The following is a 19,997-nucleotide window of genomic DNA, read 5'->3' as shown; positions in this document are numbered from 1 at the left end:
TAAACTGAACAAAGTTTGTCTAATCTTTCTCACAATTTTCCACGTTGCACTCCATCTGCCATTCTTTCACTGGTTAAAATTCTTCTGTCCATGTGCAAACTTCTTGTGTCCTTGATTCTATTATGATTTTCTCAATTTCCTGCAACCACTTGTGGGCGGCTCAGTGGCGTAGCTGGTACAGTGCCAGAGTCCAGGGTTCAATCCTGACCTCGGGTGCTGTCTGTGTGGAGTTTGCAAGCTTTCCCTGTGACCTCGCAGGTTTCTTCTGTGTGCACTAGTTTCTCCCCGCATCCCAATGAAGTGCGGGTTTGAAGGTTAATTGGCCTCAGTGAAAAAAAAGTTCCCCCTCATGTGTAGGGAGTGGATGAGGAAGTGGGATAACTAGGAATGAATGTGAACGGGTGATTGATGGTCAGCATGGATTCGGTGGGCCAAAGGGCTGTTTCCATGCTGTATCTTTAAACTAACCTAAACTAATTGTATAATAATGGATCCTGACTGTTTCCTAATGACAGATGACCAGCAAACTAGTCTGTACTTTTCTGTATTCTATCTCACTCTTTTTTTGAACACTTGTCGCATTCCAGTTTGTTGTGATTTTTCCAGAATCTGACGAACTTTGGAAAATCACATCCAATGCTTCAATGCAGCCACTTCCTCTTCCTGATTGTGAGGTTGCAGGCCACGTCTTTGTCTATTAACTTGATGAGTTCATTCAGCCCAGATCTTGTGGCTGGTTTAAATTTAAGATCATTTGAGGGTACACAATGAATCTTAAACCTCCTTTGCTTTTATCCCCTGATTTTCTTTATAATTCAGATGCTTTTGGCATCACAGCCATAGCCGTGCCCATCAATGATAGCAACCACATGCCTCAAGAAGGCTTCATCTATCATCAAGGATCCCCACCATCCGGGTCCTGCCCTCAGTCATCATGTCATAGAGTCTTACAGCGTGGAAACAGGCCCTTCAGTTCAAATTGCCCACACCAACCAACATGTCCCATCTTCACTAGTCCCACCTGCGTGCATTTGGCCCATCTCCCTCTAAACCTGTCCTATCCATGTACCTGTCTAAATGTTTCCTAAACATTGCAAAAGTACCTGCCTCAACTACCTCCTCCGGCAGCTCGTTCCATAGATGTTATATATTCCTTAATATCCATATATTTATCGGATATATCTGATCAGGCCCAGGCGAGTTGTCTATCTTTATACGCATCAGGACCTTCAGCACATCTGCGACTGTAATACTGTTCTCAAGACACATCCAATGACTACCGCAAGATTCCCCACCCTTCTCACTGTTACCGTTGGGCAGGAGGTACAGAAGCAAAAAATCCCAAACCACTAGGGTCAGGAACAGCCACTTTGTAACAGCCATCAGTTTCTTGACCAACTTACACAACCGTGAAGAAGGTGTCTCGACCATAAATGTCACTTATCCATGTTCCCTAGAGATGCTGCCTGACCCGTGGAGTTATTCCAGCACATGGTGTCATTTTTCAAACCCTAGTCCTACCTTGACAAAGGAACTCTGCTGGCCACCTCTTGGACAACCATGGATTCAATTTTCTTCACACAGTCTTCTTTTATTTTTACAATTACAATATTATGTGTAATTTGTGTATAATTCATGTACAATGTGTGTTTTTGTTTGTTTGTCTAAAGCTATGTGCCTGTGATGCTGCTGCAGGTAGAAGAAAGATAGCTAATCTGATTTCCTCCATAATATTTTCAATATTTTCAATGGTCCATTTAATAATTGTATTTTCTTTGCTTTTTAATTTAACGCACTGAGCGGGCACAACATTGTGTTTTCTTTTTATTCATAAATGATGTGTTAAAAACTTGACTGATGAATAATATCATTTGAGGGTACATAACATAATCTCTAGTCACAGTTTCTGTTGTAAATATGACATATGAATCAAACTTTTTTTTCGTCTTCCATCACAGTGAGGAATGTGGAGGAGTCACTGTGGTGGATGTTTATGTTAAAATGTATTTTGTGTGTTTTGTTGCTTTTTATTGGTATGACTGTAGGGCAAATCAAATTCCTTGTATGTTGCAAAACATACTTGGATAATAAAGTATAATTATGATTATTATGAACTTGCTTGCTCCTGAATGATATTCTACATTGCTTTATATTTCTACAAACATAGAGGGTGGTGGGTGTATGGAACGAGCTGCCAGAGGAGGTAGTTGAGGCATGGACTATAACAGCATTTAAAAGACACTTGGACAGGGACATGAATAGAAAAGGTTTGGAGGGATATGGGCCAAATGCAGGCAAATGGGATGAACTTAGATGGGGCACCTTGGTCAGCATGGACAAGTTGGGCCGAAGGGCCTGTTTCTGTGCAGTATGACTCTACGATAAATAATCTGAATTCAGAATTATCCTCCATAATAATTTGTATTGTTAGGTATCTAAATATGTTAAGATTGAAATATAAATGGGTTCAGCTAATATAGAGATTGATTTTATCATGTGAGCTGTGTATGTAGCGTTGTCTAGAAATGCCAGAGCCTAATAATGATGCATGTGTCTCATACTGAGGCTGTTGTCTATGATTTCTAGTACAACATAAGGAAACACGTTGTCCAATTAGGACAGACCTTTGGGGAATGTAAGTTCCGAGCAGCAAAAGACAAAAATGATTTATTAATCATTTATTTAGTAGACTGATTTTGACATAAAATATTGTACGTGGTTCCATTTGTGGCACAAAGCCTTGAGGGTGATGTAATGTTGCTGACCTCAATAAGATTATGTTTCAAACAAATGCAGGTCTAATTTGAATCAGAAAATGCTAGTTAACTCGGAAGCTGAGCGTTGTGCCATTATGTTATGTCTGTTCAACATCACAACATGCTGCACATACCTGTACATAAACAATTAATATTATTCTTTCTCCTTGTTCTAATCTCCTGTGTTATAACTTTTAAAACAAAGCTAAATGCAATGGGTTGGGAAATATTTTGTGCGGGGAGACTATACTGGCATTTTCCTTGTAAATCTTTGACTTTCTGGACTAAATATTTGGTTTGGAAGGGAAAGATTTCGATTGCAACAACATTGCAAATTGCAGCTAATTAAGTGGAAGGAAAGGACAAGCGACATTTCCGGTTGGGACCCTTCTTGCCAGGAAGTCCTACACAATTTTACAGGGTCTGGGTTAGACTGCACCTGTAGTATTGGGTGCAGATTTGGTCTCCTAATTTGAGGATGGACATTCCTGCCATTGAGGGAGTGCAGCGTAAGTTCACCAGGTTAATTCTCGTGATGGCGGGACTGACATATGGTGAAAGAATGGATCGACTGGGCTTATATTCACTGGAGGGATCATTTAGAAACATAGAAACATAGAAAATAGGTGCAGGAGGAGGCCATTCGGGCCTTCGAGCCAGCACCGCCATTCATTGTGATCATGGCTGATCGTCCCCTATCAATAACCCGTGCCTGCCTTCTCCCCATATCGCTTGACTCCACTAGCCCCCAGAGTTCTATCTAACTCTCTTAAATCCATCTAGTGACTTGGCCTCCACTGCCCTCTGTGGCAGGGAATTCCATAAATTCACAACTCTCTGGGTGAAAACGTTTTTTCTCACCTCAGTTTTAAATGACCTCCCCTTTATTCTAAGACTGTGGCCCCTGGTTCTGGATTCGCCCCACATTGGGAACATTTTTCCTGCATCTAGCTTGTCCAGTCCTTTTATAATTTTATATGTTTTTATAAGATATCCCCTCATCCTTCTAAACTCCAGTGAATACAAGCCTAGTCTTTTCAATCTTTCCTCATATGACAGTCCCGCCATCCCAGGAATCAATCTCGTGAACCTACGCTGCACTGCCTCAATCACAAGGATGTCCTTCCTCAAATTAGGAGACCTAAACTGTACACAATACTCCAGATGTGGTCTCACCAGAGCCCTATACAACTGCAGAAGAACCTCTACTCCTATACTGAAATCCTCTGGTTATGAAAGGAATGCAGGAAAATTGGTCCCCATATTGGGTGAGTCCAGAACCAGGGGCCCCAGTTGAAGAATAAGGGGTAGGCCATTTAGGACTGAGATGAGGAAAAACCTTTTCACCTAAAAAGTTGTGAATTTGTGGAATTCTCTGCCACAGAAGGCAGTGGAGGCCAATTCACTGGAAGTATTCAAGAGAGAGTTAGACATAGCTCTTAGGGTTAAGGGAATCATGGGATATGGGGAGAAAGCAGGAACGGGGTACCAACTTTCGATGATCAGCCATGATCATGTTGAATGGCTGTGCTGGCTCGAAGGGCCGAATATCCCACTCCTGCACCTATTTTCTATGTTTCTATGTTTCTGGGTCAGAATACCAGATAGTTGTAGGCCCTAATGTCATTTTGACACTTCTACGAGCGATCTGGTAGATCTGGTTTTTAAAAAAAAGACACAAATTGTTGGAGTAACTCAGCAGGTAGGTAGCATCTCTGGATAACATAGATAGGCGACGTGACCCGTTCAGTCACTCCAACACTTTGTCTCTTTTTCATTTGATGTAATCAAGTTATGGAGGCGCAGAGTCAATGAGCCATATAGCATGGAAACAGACTCTTCGGTAGAGCAGTAGATTCTTGCTCATGCTGACCAACATGCCCCAATCAACACTAGTCCCACCTGTCCGGATGTGGCCCATATCACTCTAAACCTATCCTATCCATGTACCTGTACAAATGTTGTGATAGTACCTGCCTCAACTACCTACTATGGCAGTTCATTCCAGACACCTACCACTGTTTGTGTAAAACAGTTGCCCCTCAGGTTCCTATTACATCTTTCCCACCACTCCTTAAACCTATGACTTCTGCTTCTTGATTCCCCTTCTCTGAGTAAAAGACTCTGTGGTTTTACTCTATTTATCCCTTACACTTTTATAAGATCACCCCACATCCTCCTGCGCTCCAAGGCATAAAGTCCTAGTCTGCTCATCCTCTCGCTATAGCTCAGTCCATCGAGTCCTGGCAACATAATGTAAATCTTCTCTGCACCCACTCCTGCTTAACAACATCTATCCTATATCACAGAAACCAACACTGAAACTGAACACAACACTAAAATTGAACACCACAACTGAACACAATACTCTAAATGTGACCTCACCAATGTCGTGTCCAACTATAACACGGCCTCCCAACGTCTGTACTGAATACTCTGACTGATGAAGGCCAGTTGTTCAATTCACTGAACCATCTCAGTCACGACTGATTGATGTTAAAACACTGACCTCTGCGTGTAGGACAGAAAGATAAATCTTCGGTGGAGCAGTGGGTTTGGCCCAGGACAAGGTGAGCCAGGGAGCTGAGGAGTTTAAACCCACTCAAGGACTGGCAGAAGATCGAAATATCGATGCAGTGTAAAGAGGTGTAATCCATCTGCCTCCACAAAAATAAAACACGATTTTCAGCTGATTTGTTAGCAATCCACAATTCATTGTCTACTAAACTTAGCGACGGGTTCCTTCAACATTCTGATGACCTGCCTAGAATGTTAAATTTAACTATAGCCAGAGTTTACTTTAGAAACATAGAAACATAGAAAATAGGTGCAGGAGTAGGCCATTCGGCCCTTCGAGCCTGCACCGCCATTCGATATGATCATGGCTGATCATCCAACTCAGTATCCCATCCCTGCCTTCTCTCCATACCCCCTGATCCCTTTAGCCACAGGGGCCACATCTAACTATTAAATATAGCCAATGAACAGGCCTCAACCACCTTCTGTGGCAGAGAATTCCACAGATTCACCACTCTCTGAGTAAAAAATGATTTTCTCATCTCGGTCCTAAAAGACTTCCCTCTTATCCTTAAACTGTGACCCCTAGTTCTGGACTTCCCCAACATCGGGAACAATCTTCCTGCATCTAGCCTGTCCAACCCCTTAAGAATTTTGTAAGTTTCTATAAGATCCCCCCTCAATCTTCTAAATTCTAGCGAGTACAAGCCGAGTCTATCCAGTCTTTCTTCATATGAAAGTCCTGCCATCCCAGGAATCAGTCTGGTGAACCTTCTCTGTACTCCCTCTATGGCAAGAATGTCTTTCCTCAGATTAGTAGACCAAAACTGTACGCAATACTCCAGGTGTGGTCTCACCAAGACCCTGTACAACTGCAGTAGAACCTCCCTGCTCTTATACTCAAATCCTTTTGCTATGAATTCTAACATACCATTTGCTTTTTTCACTGTTTGTTGCACCTGCATTCCTACTTTCAATGACTGGTGTACCATGACACCCAGGTCTCGTTGCATCTCCCCTTTTCCTAATCGGCCACCATTCAGATAATAGTCTACTTTCCTGTTTTTGCCACCAAAGTGGATAACCTCACATTTATCCACATTATACTGCATCTGCCATGCATTTGCCCACTCACCCAACCTATCCAAGTCACCTTGCAGCCTCCTAGCATCCTCCTCACAGCTAACACTGCCCCCCAGCTTCATGTCATCCGCAAACTTGGAGATGTTGCATTCAATTCCCTCATCCAGATCATTAATATATATTGTAAATAGCTGGGGTCCCAGCACTGAGCCTTGCGGTACCCCACTAGTCACTGCCTGCCTGTCTGAAAAGGACCCGTTTACTCCTACTCTTTGCTTCCTGTCTGCCAGCCAGTTCTCTATCCACATCAATACTGAATCCCCAATACCGTGTGCTTTAAGTTTGTATACTAATCTCTTATGTGGGACCTTGTCGAAAGCCTTCTGGAAGTCCAGATATTACACATCCACTGGTTCTCCCTTATCCACTCTACTGGTTACATCATCGAAAAATTCTATAAGATTCGTCAGACATGATTTACCTTTCATAAATCCATGCTGACTTTGTCCAATGAATTCACCACTTTCCAAATGTGCTGCTATCCCATCTTTAATAACTGACTCCAGAATTTTCCCCACCACCGATGTTAGACTAACTGGTCTGTACATCCCCGTTTTCTCTCTCCCTCCCTTTTTAAAAAGTGGGGTTACATTAGCTACCCTCCAGTCCTCAGGAACTACTCCAGAATCTAAAGAGTTTTGAAAAATTATCACTAATGCATCCACTATTTCTGCGGCTACTTCCTTAAGTACTCTGGGATGCAACTTATCTGGCCCTGGGGATTTATCGGCCTTTAATCCATTCAATTTACCTAACAACACTTTCCGGCTAACCTGGATTTCACTCAGTTCCTCCATCTCATTTAACCCCCGGTCCCTTGCTATTTCCGGCAGATTATTTATGTCTTCCTTAGTGAAGACAGAACCAAAGTAGTTATTCAATTGGTCTGCCATGTCCTTGTTCCCCATGATCAATTCGCCTGTTTCTGACTGCAAGGGACCTACATTTGTTTTAACTAATCTTCTCCTCTTCACATATCTATAAAAACTTTTGCAGTCAGTTTTTATGATCCCTGCCAGTTTTCTTTCATAATCTATTTTCCCTTTCCTAATTAAGCCTTTTGTCCTCCTCTGCTGGACTCTGAATTTCTCCCAGTCCTCTGGTAGGCTGCTTTTTCTGGCTAATTTGTACACTTCATCTTTTGTTTTGATACTATCCCTGATTTCCCTTGTTATCCACAGATGCACTACCTTCCCTGATTTATTCTTTGCCAAACTGGGATGAACAATTGTTGTAGTTCATCCATGCAGTTTTTAAATGCCTTCCATTGCATATCCACCATCAACCCTTTAAGAATCATTTGCCAGTCTATCTTGGCCAATTTACGTCTCATAATCATTTGCCAGTCTATCTTGGCCAATTCACGTCTTCACAATTCACAATTTAGTTTAGTTTGGAGATACAGCATGGAAACAGAAATTGAATTCTCCAATTTGAGGTAACTATCCTGTAAACAACCCCTCCTTCTTCCTCACTCTCGCCCCCCCCCCCCCTTCTCTTCCTTGTATCCATACACACCTTCCCGACCTATCACTTGCCAGGCTGGTCTCAAAGAGAGAGCGTTCACGTCGCGGCCCTGTTTTCACCAATCTTCTAATCTTGTGTGTGGACTCGATAAGAAGAACTTGCCGGGATTTGTCCTGCCCCCTGCTCTCTTACAGCTTCCACCACAATCAGTCTGTTAAAAGGGTTCCAACCGGAAACGTTCTCCAGAAATGCTGCCTGATCCGTTGCATTACTCCAGCACTTTGTGTCTTTTTTTCATGGAAACAGGCCCTTCGGTCCACTGAGTCCATGCCAACCATCGATCTTCTGTTCACACTGGTACTATATTATCCCTTTTTCTCACCCACCCCCTAGATATCAGGGACAATTTAACAGAGGGCCAATTAACCTACAAACCCACACGTCTTTGGGATGTGGGTGGAAACCAGAGAAAACCCATACAATCACTGGGAGAACGTACACACTCCATACAGACAGCGCTCATAGTCAGGATCAAAGCTGGGTCTCTGCTGCTGTAACGTGGCAACTTCACCGCTGCACCACTGTGCTGCCACTGTGCGATCCTTCAGTAACTAAACAGATTAGTTTCCATCGACTATTTCAGGCTCTGCTGCAGATTTAGCTGTGATGGCAATATGGAAGTCATCGTGGACTTTCCAGAGATAAAGATGAGAGTGAGTAATTTATGGTTCATCATGGCCTTCCTTACCCCAAGCTTCCTACTTCATTATCATTTTCCCCTTCATTACACTTTCACACAGACATAGTAGTTGAGTCAGGTACATTAACAACATTAACAAAGGGCGGAACAGTGTCACAGCTGGTAGAGCCGATGCCTCACAGCACCAGAGACCTGACCTTGGGTGCTGTCTGTGTGGAGTTTGCACGTTCTCCTTGTTACTGCGTGGGTTTCCACTGTGTTTCCCTCTCACATCCCAAATATATGCAGTGTTGCAGGTTAATTGGCGAAGGGCCGAATGGCCACCTCCTGCACCTATTTTCTATCTTTCTATGTTTCTATCTTTCTAAACGGCCCCTCGTGTGAAGGGTGTGGATGTGGAAGTGGGAAAACATAAAACTAGCATGAATAGGTGATCAAAGGTCAGCAAAGACTCAGTGGGCCGAAGGGCCTGTTTCCATGATGTATCTATAAACAATTAAATGACCACCTGGATCTCCCAGTTACTAAACATTTTAACTCCCTATTCTCACACTGACTTTCCTGTCCTGGGTTGCAGAGTAGTCCACATGCAAACTGGAGGAACAGCGCCTCGTATCTCGCTTGGATAGCTTATAACTCAATGGTATAAACATTTAATTCTCTAAATTTAAGTAATACTCCCTCCCTTGTATCCCCTCTTTCGTTTCTGAGCTCCCCATGCTGGTGAGCCACCTCCACCACCATCCCATCCTTCTTTCCTCCCCAATACCTCTGTCCTCTTCCACCTGTATCCCTCCCTCTGGCTTTACAGTTCACTCCTCTACTTTCCTTATCTGACACCCTTTTGTCTCCTTTTCAACTCTAGCCTTTGCCACTTTATCCACCCATCTGCTAATCAAACCCCACTCACCTGTATCCACCTATCACTTGCCAGACTTTGTCCCATCCACCTATGTTTTTCAGCTTTCTCCCTCCATTACAATCAATTTTACTAGAATGTTGCCTGGGTTTCAGCAACTATGTTACAGAGAAAGGTTGAACAAGTTAGGTCTTTATTCTTTGGAGCGCAGAAGGTTAAGGGGGGACTTGATAGAGGTCTTTAAAATGATGAGAGGGATAGACAGAGTTGACGTGGATAAGCTTTTTCCATTGACAGTAGGGAAGATTCAAACAAGAGGACATGATTTGAGAATTAAGGGACAGAAGTTTAGGGGTAACATGAGGGGGAACTTCTTTACTCAGAGAGTGGTAGCTGTGTGGAATGAGCTTCAGGTGGAAGTGGTGAAGGCAGGTTTGATTTTTATCATTTAAAAATAAATTGGATAGGTATATGGACGGGCAGTGTTAGCTGTGAGAAGGATGCTAGGAGGCTGCAAGGTGACTTGGATAGGCTGGGTGAGTGGGCAAATGCATGGCAGATGCAGTATAATGTGGATAAATGTGAGTTTATACACTTTGGCGGCAAAAACAGGAAAGTAGATTATTATCTGAATGGTGGCCGATTAGGAAAGGGGGAGATGCAACGAGACCTGGGTGTCATGGTACACCAGTCATTAAAAGTAGGCATGCAGGTGCAGCAGGCAGTGAAGAAGGCGAATGGTATGTTAGCATTCATAGCAAAAGGATTTGAGTATAGGAGCAGGGAGTTTCTACTGCAGTTGTACAGGGTCTTGGTGAGACCACACCTGGAGTATTGCGTACAGTTTTGGTCTCCTAATCTGAGGAAAGACATTCTTGCCATAGAGGGAGTACAGAGAAGGTTCACCAGACTGATTCCTGGGATGTCAGGACTTTCATATGAAGAAAGACTGGATAGACTCGGTTTGTACTCGCTAGAATTTAGAAGATTGAGGGGGGATCTTATAGAAACGTACAAAATTCTTAAGGGGTTGGACAGGCTAGATGCAGGAAGATTGTTCCCGATGTTGGGGAAATCCAGAACAAGGGGTCACAGTTTAAGGATAAAGGGGAAATCTTTTAGGACCGAGATGAGGAAAACATTTTTCACACAGAGAGTGGTGAATCTGTGGAATTCTCTCCCGCAGAAGGTAGTTGAGGCCAGTTCATTGGCTATATTTAAGAGGGAGTTAGATGTGGCCCTTGTGGCTAAAGGGATCAGGGGGTATGGAGAGAAGGCAGGTACAGGATACTGAGTTGGATGATCAGCCATGATCATATTGAATGGCGGTGCAGGCTCGAAGGGCCGAATGGCCTACTCCTGCACCTATTTTCTATGTTTCTATGTTTCTATGAAAGGAATGGAGGGTTATGGTCTGTGCAGGTAGATGGGACTAGGGGAGAATAAGTGTTTGGCACGGACTAGAAGGGCCATGATGGCCTGTTTCCGTGCTGTAATTGTTATATGGTTATATGGTTAATCTGAAGATGACTCCCAGCCTGAAACATTGTCTGTCCATTCCTTCTTGACGCCAGCGTATTTGTGTTTTGCTCAAGATTCCAGCCCCTGCAGATCCTTGTATCACATTTAAAAAACATTTGGGCAGGTGCATGGATAGGAAAAATGGCAAACGGGGCTAACTTAGATGAGGCGTCTTGCTCAGCAAGGATGAGTCGGGCTGAAGGGCCTGTTTCTGTGCTGTATGACTCTAAGACTCTGGTGACCCACCTTTGGTTCTAGGTTCCTGTTGCCCAGCTTCAGTGCTGTCTCCTGTGACAATACCTGGGATAGATATACAGGCCCAACACTAATTTTCTGGTGGTTCCCCCCCCCCCCCGGCCTCTCCCTCCCCCCTTTAATCCAGACAAGATTTCCCCAAAACCCAATTCCCATCCTGGAAATCCACCTGAAAATGTGGACCTTAGACCGAGTGTGGCGGCTGATGTCGACCTCATCGATCGAGGCTCTGGCATTCCGATCTGGCCAAAGCTTGTAGATCCATTCCCATAGCCGACTTCTGCAGCTAATTGGCGGGTCACATTTGCCGGCTGTGGCCTGGTTGTGGAACTCCGGCCGATCCGTTCCCATCGTCGTACTTCCGCAGCCAACTTTGTGGGCCGGTATCTCGGCTCCCCTCTCGGCCGTGATCTCTGTTGGTCAGGCAAAATGGGTAATCCAGAAAGGGAACCAAGGGTGCCGGAAAATCGGTGACGGACCTGGACTAGTGTCGGACCTTCATATCTCTCCATGTTGTGTTTTGCAATGCAATGACCTGGATAGAGTCATAGATAGTTATAGAGTGATACAGCATGGAATATAGCTTCGGCCCAATTTGCCCACACCGGCCAACATGTCCCAGCTACACTCGTCCTACTTGCCCATATAATAATGATGAATTTGAGTAAACACACGTCAAAGGAAAAAGAGGAACAAAATTGAAGACCATTCTAAAATCTAAAAAAAATAATGGATTGCTCACAGTTCTACTTAATATTGATTCATAAATTAACCATCTTTCTCTTGGACCTTTATATTCTAGATATACATTTTCATTATTTGGAGCATTTGAATTGAGTTCTTCATGCCTAAAATCTATTTATTCTGCAGCCTCGGGCATTATTTAAAAATCTAGTTAACATTTTCAATACGAGGGTGTAAGAATGTAATATGACTTTTCCTGCAAAGAAAAATGTTCCATAATTTCTTCCAAATAAATTATTCAATAGCTTCGGTGAACCAAAACAGCAAAACTTGACTTGTCTGCATACTGCAAATAATGAATTGTGCATTCTTTTTGAAATTGCTGAAAGATTTACTTTTAACATTTAAAGCATATTGTCTGACAAAGATAATACTCAAGTAAATGCTACTGTACCTGCAAAATAGGTCGCACTGTCATTGGTAATATTTTTCATTTACTCTTGACTCTTAACTTAAACTGTACCTGAATCGATAACATTAAATTATTTATCTTATTAGTAATGTCATCGTTACGGATGAATCCTCTGTTGGGCACTGATGTTCGAATTCTGCATCATGAAAAAAAAAGTTAGGGATTGCTTTTGATGTTTTTTTGTGCAGTGTAGCTATAAAAGAGACTATAATACAGGGGTGACAAGCAAGAAGTATTATTTCAATATAATAAATATGCCTTGTTAGTGATTTGTATTATTACCTGGCAAGCCAATTATTATTGCTGAAAATTGAATTATCCAATTTGAAGTACAGGACGGTATGAAGTATCAATGAATTTCTTTGTAGGACAAGGTCAGAAAATGTAACAAATATCCAGAAATTGTGCCGAGTAAAAATTGCAAGAATAAAATATCCATTTATTTGGAGTGCTTCATACTCTTCGTACAGTGCTCGCAACTCATTGGTGGAACTCCTGTGTGGAACTGCAGACTTGTGATTGGATTCATAGTAGCTTTATCTACCCTGTTTAAAACCCTGTTAAATTGTCCCTAGCAGGTAGGATAGAACAAGTTTATGGGCGATTATGGTTGGCATGGACTCAGTGAGCCGAAGGGCCTGTTTCCACACTGTATGCCTAAACTAAACTAAATTTCCATTGCCTTAATTGTTTTGCTTATGGTCAGGGTAATTTTATAACACAAACTAATGTGCTGCACAAATCTAAGTGAAAGTTAATTTTATTCACATTATTTCTTAGTGTCAGCCTCATTATATTGTCTCAAACACCCCTCTAAAGCAACGTGCCACTGTGGTTCTCCATGGTAGTGGATGCCTGGAATGCACTGCCAGGGGTGGTGGTGCAGGCAGGTACAATAGTCACGTTTAATAGACTTTTAGATGGGCATATGCAGGGAATGGAGCAATATGGATCACGTGCTAGTGGAGGTGATTAGTTTATCATCTTTGGAACAGACATGGTGGGCTGAAAGGCCTGTTCCTCTTCTGCACTGTCCTATGTTCTATGAGTATGCTCCCTGCACCTCATTTAATGTATACAGAATACACAAGGACATTTAAACAAGCAGGTCTCGTGAACTTTAAGATGCAAAATATGGTGCTGATTTAGTTGTGCTATTGTCACTGCAATAGAACACGATGTGGCACTCACTGATAAAGATTAATTGAACTATGTATCCCACAATTCAGGCTCTTTACAGAATTAAAACTAAGATATGGGCCAAGATGTTGGTTTAACCAAGTTGATAATCATTATCTGAATCTGACAGGTTTCATCTCAGCGAGTAATTTATTGTATAATGCTCACCATTTATCATTTGCAGCAGACTGAACATTCACAACGCCACAATGGTTCTGTCGTTAGATAAGGCTCTTAGATAGCTACTTGAACGTGCAGGGAATGGAGGGATATGAATCATGTGCAGGCAGATGAGACTAGTTTATGCAGCATCATGTTTAGCATGGACATTGTAGGCTGAAGACATATTCCTGTACTGTGTTGTTCTATGTTGTATAGAAGGTTCTTTGACCAGATTGATCAAGGAAGCAATGTTCTTGGGGAGAGGCTTTGGAAACATAAATTAAATTTGTTTGCCATTTTGTTTCCTGTCCATTGGTTTTCAACTCTATCACCTCTGACTCCTTTACTCGAGTGAAAGGAAACTGAGGAATATAGCATCCCTTTATTTGTAGATTTAATTCTGACTTTTTGAGGTATTAGATCAAGTATACAATAGTATAAAAATGCTAATTTATTCGTTTACGGGCCTGTCCCACTAGGCTATTTTGTAGGCGACTACAGGTGACTAGGCTGTCGCCACATGGTCACCGGGGTGCCGCCTGTATGGTTGTGTATGTAGTCTCCTCAGTCGCCCAAAGAGCCGTAGCGTCTTTCTGGTCGCCCTTGGATATTCAGCACGTTGAACATTTTTCGAAGACAGTCGGCGACAGTGGGTTTGACGCCAATGAGCGTAGCTTGACTTCTCCTGATGTAGGTGCTGTCATAGTTGTCGCCAGGTTAACGTAGGTTGTCGCCGGGGGACGTAGGTTATCACCGGTGCTGACTTTGGTTTTTTTTTTTGTTAAAGTAATGATTCTATTTCAAATTTTATGTTGAAGAGGGGTCCAGTCACCAGTTTTCCATGTGACCTGCTACGACTATGACTGTCGCCAAAAAATAGCCTAAATGGGACAGGCCCCTAAGTTCATTGTCACGTGTACCAAGGTACAGTGAAAAGCTTTTTGTTGCGTGCAATCCAGTCAGCGGAAAGACTATACATGGTTACAATCTAGCCATCCACAGTGTACAGATACAGGATAAAGGGAATAACGCATAGTGCAAGATAATGTAGGGTGCAAGATAAAGTCCAATTTATTATTATTAGTATCAAAGATTTGATTTTAATTTTAAGTGGATAGAGTCAGGAAATATAGTCTTGAGGGTAAGAACCTGCTATTTCTATGGGAAGTTTATCATTCTTCATTTTACACATCATTAATAATGTTGAAACAAGGAACTGCAGATGCTGGTTTACGTGCAGAAAACACGTACCACCAACTCAAGAACAGCATTTTCTGTTTACGGTTCAGCATTCCATCGCAAGACCGTAAGAAATTGCAGAGAATTGTGGACGCAGCCCAGATAATCACACAAACCAACCTCCCTTCCATTGACTCCATTTCCACTTCACGCTCGCTCGGCAAAGCCACTAGCATAAGCAAGGATGAGTCATACCTGGTCACTCCCTCTTCTCCCCTCTCCCATCAGGCAAGAGGTATAGAAGTGTGAAAATGCACACCTCCAGATTCAGGGACAGTTTCTTCCCAGCTGCTGTCAGGCAACTGAACCATCCTATCACCAACTAGCAGGCAACAAAAGCTTTTCACTGTACCATAGTACATGTGATAATAAAATAAACTAAACTAAACATTCCTGTCATAAGCTAAGGATGTATTAACGATCCCCAAATGTACCTCTACAGCCCTTACAATGTTTTTCGATCTGCATCTGTAGCTGTAACTCTATTGGATTATAGAAAGTAACGTCAAGACCGTAAACAAATAAACGTCATGTTGTCACTTGGAGAATTCCGCACAGGTAGTTTTACTTAATTGCCTTGGACACTTTTTTAAGTGTTCAATAAATTATTCAATAGCACCTGAGCTCGGTGTAATTGTACATGTATTTTTCCGTAAGCATTTAAGGCAGATACAATGATAACAATTAAGAGATATTTGGACAGTTCCATGGACAGTGAAGGTTTAGAGGGATACGGGCCAAATACGGGAAAATGGGACTAGCCTATATAGGGCATCTTAGTCGGCATGGACGAATAGGGACGAAGGGCCTGTTTTTGTGCTGTATGACTGTGAAACTATATTGAATATCTATATCTCAACAAAATGTTGTTTTTATTTGCTACTAGACCAAACGCACGCGTTCCTGACCCATAGCCCCCATAGGAGGCGTGGTCCTCCAGCTCAAGCCATTCCTGAACATAAGATTTCAGCACTCCCCTGCCTCCCAGAGCAGTGGCGGGCTTTAAAAAAAATTCCAATTGCACTTCCCTGCATGTTGCAATAGCAATTTGCCCTCCCCCTGTGAGGTGAAAAGTTCAGAGTGTTCCTGTGTCCTCACTGATAGCCGAGCCATTGTGATGTCATCAGTAGATGCTGGTCGTTTTAAATTTAAAGTCTTTAGATTTTTTTAAACTTTAATTAGTAATATGTCGAGAAATAAAGCATCAAATGTTCAGTGAAAGTGATCTCTGCCTAGAGGGGGGGAAATGTGAATCAGAATATGTAAAAATCTTGTTAAAGTTGGCATTTTTTAAAACCTTAATCGCAAATGACGTGAAATATAGGATTAAATCTTCAGTGAAGCTGATTACTGCTAGCCGAGCTATTGTGATGTCATCAGTGAAAGCTGGTCATTTTAAATTCAAAGTCTTTTGATGTTTTTAAACCTTACTTATTTTTATTGTAATAAATCGAGTAATAAAGCATAAAATGTTCAGTGAAGGTGTTCTTGGACAAGGGGAAATATGTAAATCAGAATATGTAAAAATGTAATCATTACCACATAGTGTTTTTGTGAAGATGTAAAGACAACCACATATACACACACATATACACACGTGCAAGATCAGACTTTTAATAAGTATATGATTATTATTTTGCTTTGTTAGCTCACAGAATGAATAGTCCTTTCTAAATGTTTTTTGAACATTATTTTCAAGAGATTGTTTATTGTTATAACATCTTGTATTTTGTATCAATCTAGTGAGTCCTGGTTACATCATTTTCTTTCTCAGGTTTATTTCAACTGTAATGGAATTAATATCTTAATCTTCTTATATGTTGCCATCTCAAATGTGTCTTCGGAAATAATAACAATTGTTGCCCTAGCTTTGTGGTGAATAGCTTCTTCCCCACAGTTATCTGGCTTCCTCCCCTCTGTTACAGGTTTCCCTCAGGCACAGCTTCTTCTTCACTGTTATCAGGCTTCAGTACAGTCCTAGGGTACTGTTCGATTTATCTGTACCCCATTGCGGACATTGGACTTTATGGAATTGATGCACTATAATGCTGAGAACTATATTCTGCACTCTGTATCTTCCCCTTTGCTCCACCTATTGTACCGGAATTTGACTTGATTGTGGTTATGTATAGTATTATCTAATTTCATTGGATAGCATGCAAATGAAGTCGCTGCCTCAAGCAAGCAGCCAGCATCGTCAGAGACCCACACCACCCTGGCCACACTCTCATTTCACCTGCTATCGGGAAGAAGGTACAGGAGCCTGAAAATTGTAATGTCCAGGTTTAGGAGCAGCTTCTTCCCTACAACCATCAGGCTATTAAACACTATAACCTCCAAATAATCTATCTATCTATCTATCTCTCACTCTCTCTCTCTCTCTCTCTCTCTCTCTCTCTCTCTCTCCTCTCTCTCTCTCCGCCTCTCTCCTCTCTCTCCCCATCCCTCCTCTCTCTCCCTCTCTCTCTCTCTCTCTCTCTCTCTCTCTCTCTCCCTCTCTCTCTCCATCTCTCTCTCTCTCTCTCTCTCTCTCTCTCTCTCTCTCTCTCTCTCTCTCTCTATCTCTCTCATCTCTCTCTTCTCTTCTCTCTCGCTCTCCTCTCTCTCTCTCTCTCCTCTCTCGTGTTTACATATCCGTTGCAGTGCTGCAAGTAAGAATTAAATAATTGTTCCATTTTGGGCACATAACAATAAACCAGTAGTGACTCCCTCGACTCTATAAATATTATACCCTCCTCTAAGATTCATGGAACAGATTGGTTTGCAGCCTGCATGAATTATTTTTTATTGATGAAATGGAGAACAGGGGAGAAAAAAGACTTTGCCTTCCATCACAGTGGGTCCACTGTGATGGATGTTTGTGTGAATTAAATTGTGTGTATGTCTAGGAAATTGTCTTTGTTTGTATGGCTGTGGAAACAGAATTTCGTTTGAGCCTCACTGAGGCTCAAATGACAATAAATTGTATTGTATTATATTGTATTGTACATACTTCAGCAAATCCTAACTGGAGTTATAAGAAACTCACTTTCTGTTATTTTCAGACATTTCACATAGATTATATGTTTCTCTTACAGCAGAAGGCATTTTATCGAAAGGATTTTGCACAACTTCTCGAACTCATGGGTAGTGGAAAGGAATCGCTAATATTTATGAAAAAACGCATCAGAAGGTTGTCAACACAGTGGATTTTGGCTGCTCAGAACATCGATCAAAAACTTGAGATGAGAAAAAGGCAACGGAAAAAGGTGAACGGATAAGATCAAATATGATTCGTAATGATTTAAACCAAAACAGATCAACTGCACTGTTCTTATTTAGCCATAAAGTATCAATTGTAATTGAGAGGGAAGACAAGGTTTACTAGAATGAGTCATAAAGTCATAGTCTTATAGTGTGGAAACTAGCCCTTAAGCCCAACTTGCCCACGCCAACCAACATGTCTCATCTACACTGGTTCCATATGCCTGCGTTAAGCTCATATCCCCCTAAACCTGTCCTATGCATGTACCTGTCCAAATGTTTCTTAAATGTTGCAATAGTACCTGCCTCAACTACCTCCTCTGGCAGCTCGTTCCATGCACCGACCACACATTGTATGGAAAAATGACCCCTACAGGTTCCTATTAAATGCTGTATGAATTAGGATGGCATTGTCTCCAAGGAAAGTTTGGCTAGACTTTGATTGTTTTCTCTGGAACACCAAAGGATGAAAGGAGTAATGGAAATGTAGAAAATTATGTGGGATATGGTTAGAGTAGACAGAATCTTTTTCCCAGGGTGGAAATGTTAAAGGTAAGAGGGCATGGCTTTAAGGTGAGAGGGAAAGGTTCAGGGGAGATGTGCAGGGCATGTGTTTTACAGAAAGGGTGGAGGCAGATATGATAGTGGCATTTGAGGGTTTTGGATATGCAAGGAATGAAGGATTTGAATCATATGCGGGAAAATGAGTTTTGTTTATTTTGGCATCAAGTTTGGCCATATACATCGTGGGTCGAAGGGCCTATTCCTGTGCTGTACTTTTCTTGTTTTCTAATGTTTTTGGTAGGCTTACTCATCTGCATTGCTTTTTTTTAATGGCATAATCTGTGGACAGATTAAAGATGTAAAAAAAAAGATAATTTGAGAATTTGCGTCAAAACTGCTGCATCTGAAATGCATTTCACCTCTTATGTTCATCTTTAATCTAATCCTAAACCTTGTCCTGCAGACTTTGGAGATAGAGCGCGGAAACAGGCCCTTCGGCCCACCGAGTCCGAGCTGAACAGCAATCACCCCGTACTCTAACACTATCCTACACACAAGGGACAAGTTACAATTTTACTGAAGCCAACGAACCTACAAACCCGTACATCTTTGGAGTGTGGGAGGAAACCGGAGCACCTAGAGAAAACCCACGTGGTCACAGGGAGAATGTACAAACTCTGTATAGACAGCACCAGCAGTCAGGATCAAACCGAGCATTTATTTCAAGCAAGCAGCGATAGATAGATTCTTGATTAGTGCAGGTGTCAGAGGTTGTGGGGAGAAGGCAGGAGAATGGGGTTAGAAGGGAGAGATAGATCAGCCATGATTGAATGGCGGAGTAGACGATGGGTCGAATGGTCTTATTCTGCTCCTATCACTTTTGACCTTATGAACCCAGGTCCCTGGCGCTGCGAGGAACCTACGCCACTAAAATAAAAATAAAATCATAGTATAGATTCTCACTGAAGTAACAGCAAAATTCTCCTTCATTTTAAGTTCCAGTCTTCCCCTAAAATAAATGATTAATAGTGTTCAACATCTTTTCAGTTGTCAGTACTCAGCAGGTTATGATCTCAGGCCATTTTGATTGTGCTAATCTACTCCAAATCAATGGGGAGTTTGTTCCACATTTTTACTATCGTGCAAAGGGGGAATAAATATATTTTCCAAACTCAAGGATGAAAACAATTTACGTCGCTGTTAGATTCGAATTTTGATGGTTGCTTGAAAAATAAAAGCAGAACTGAAAAATCATTTGAAATAATCTGCATGAAAAAGTTTGTAGAATTCAAAACC

The 19,997-nt window shown here is 41.9% G+C and overlaps 1 protein-coding gene across 3 annotated transcripts in view; it reads left to right on the top strand.

Annotated features, from left to right (window-relative positions):
- mgat5b (alpha-1,6-mannosylglycoprotein 6-beta-N-acetylglucosaminyltransferase B) overlaps positions 1–19,997 on the top strand; it is a 669,403-nt gene that overhangs the window by 381,748 nt on the left and 267,658 nt on the right. For all 3 annotated transcript variants that reach the window (XM_033044620.1, XM_033044619.1, XM_033044618.1), the window contains one exon: positions 18,032–18,202. In XM_033044620.1, coding sequence (XP_032900511.1) covers positions 18,032–18,202 — 171 coding nt within the window. The remainder of the gene's footprint in view (positions 1–18,031; positions 18,203–19,997) is intronic.

Source organism: Amblyraja radiata, chromosome 26, assembly GCF_010909765.2.
Source record: "Amblyraja radiata isolate CabotCenter1 chromosome 26, sAmbRad1.1.pri, whole genome shotgun sequence".
NCBI lineage: Eukaryota > Metazoa > Chordata > Chondrichthyes > Rajiformes > Rajidae > Amblyraja > Amblyraja radiata.
This window is presented reverse-complemented; position numbering and strand designations above follow the sequence as displayed.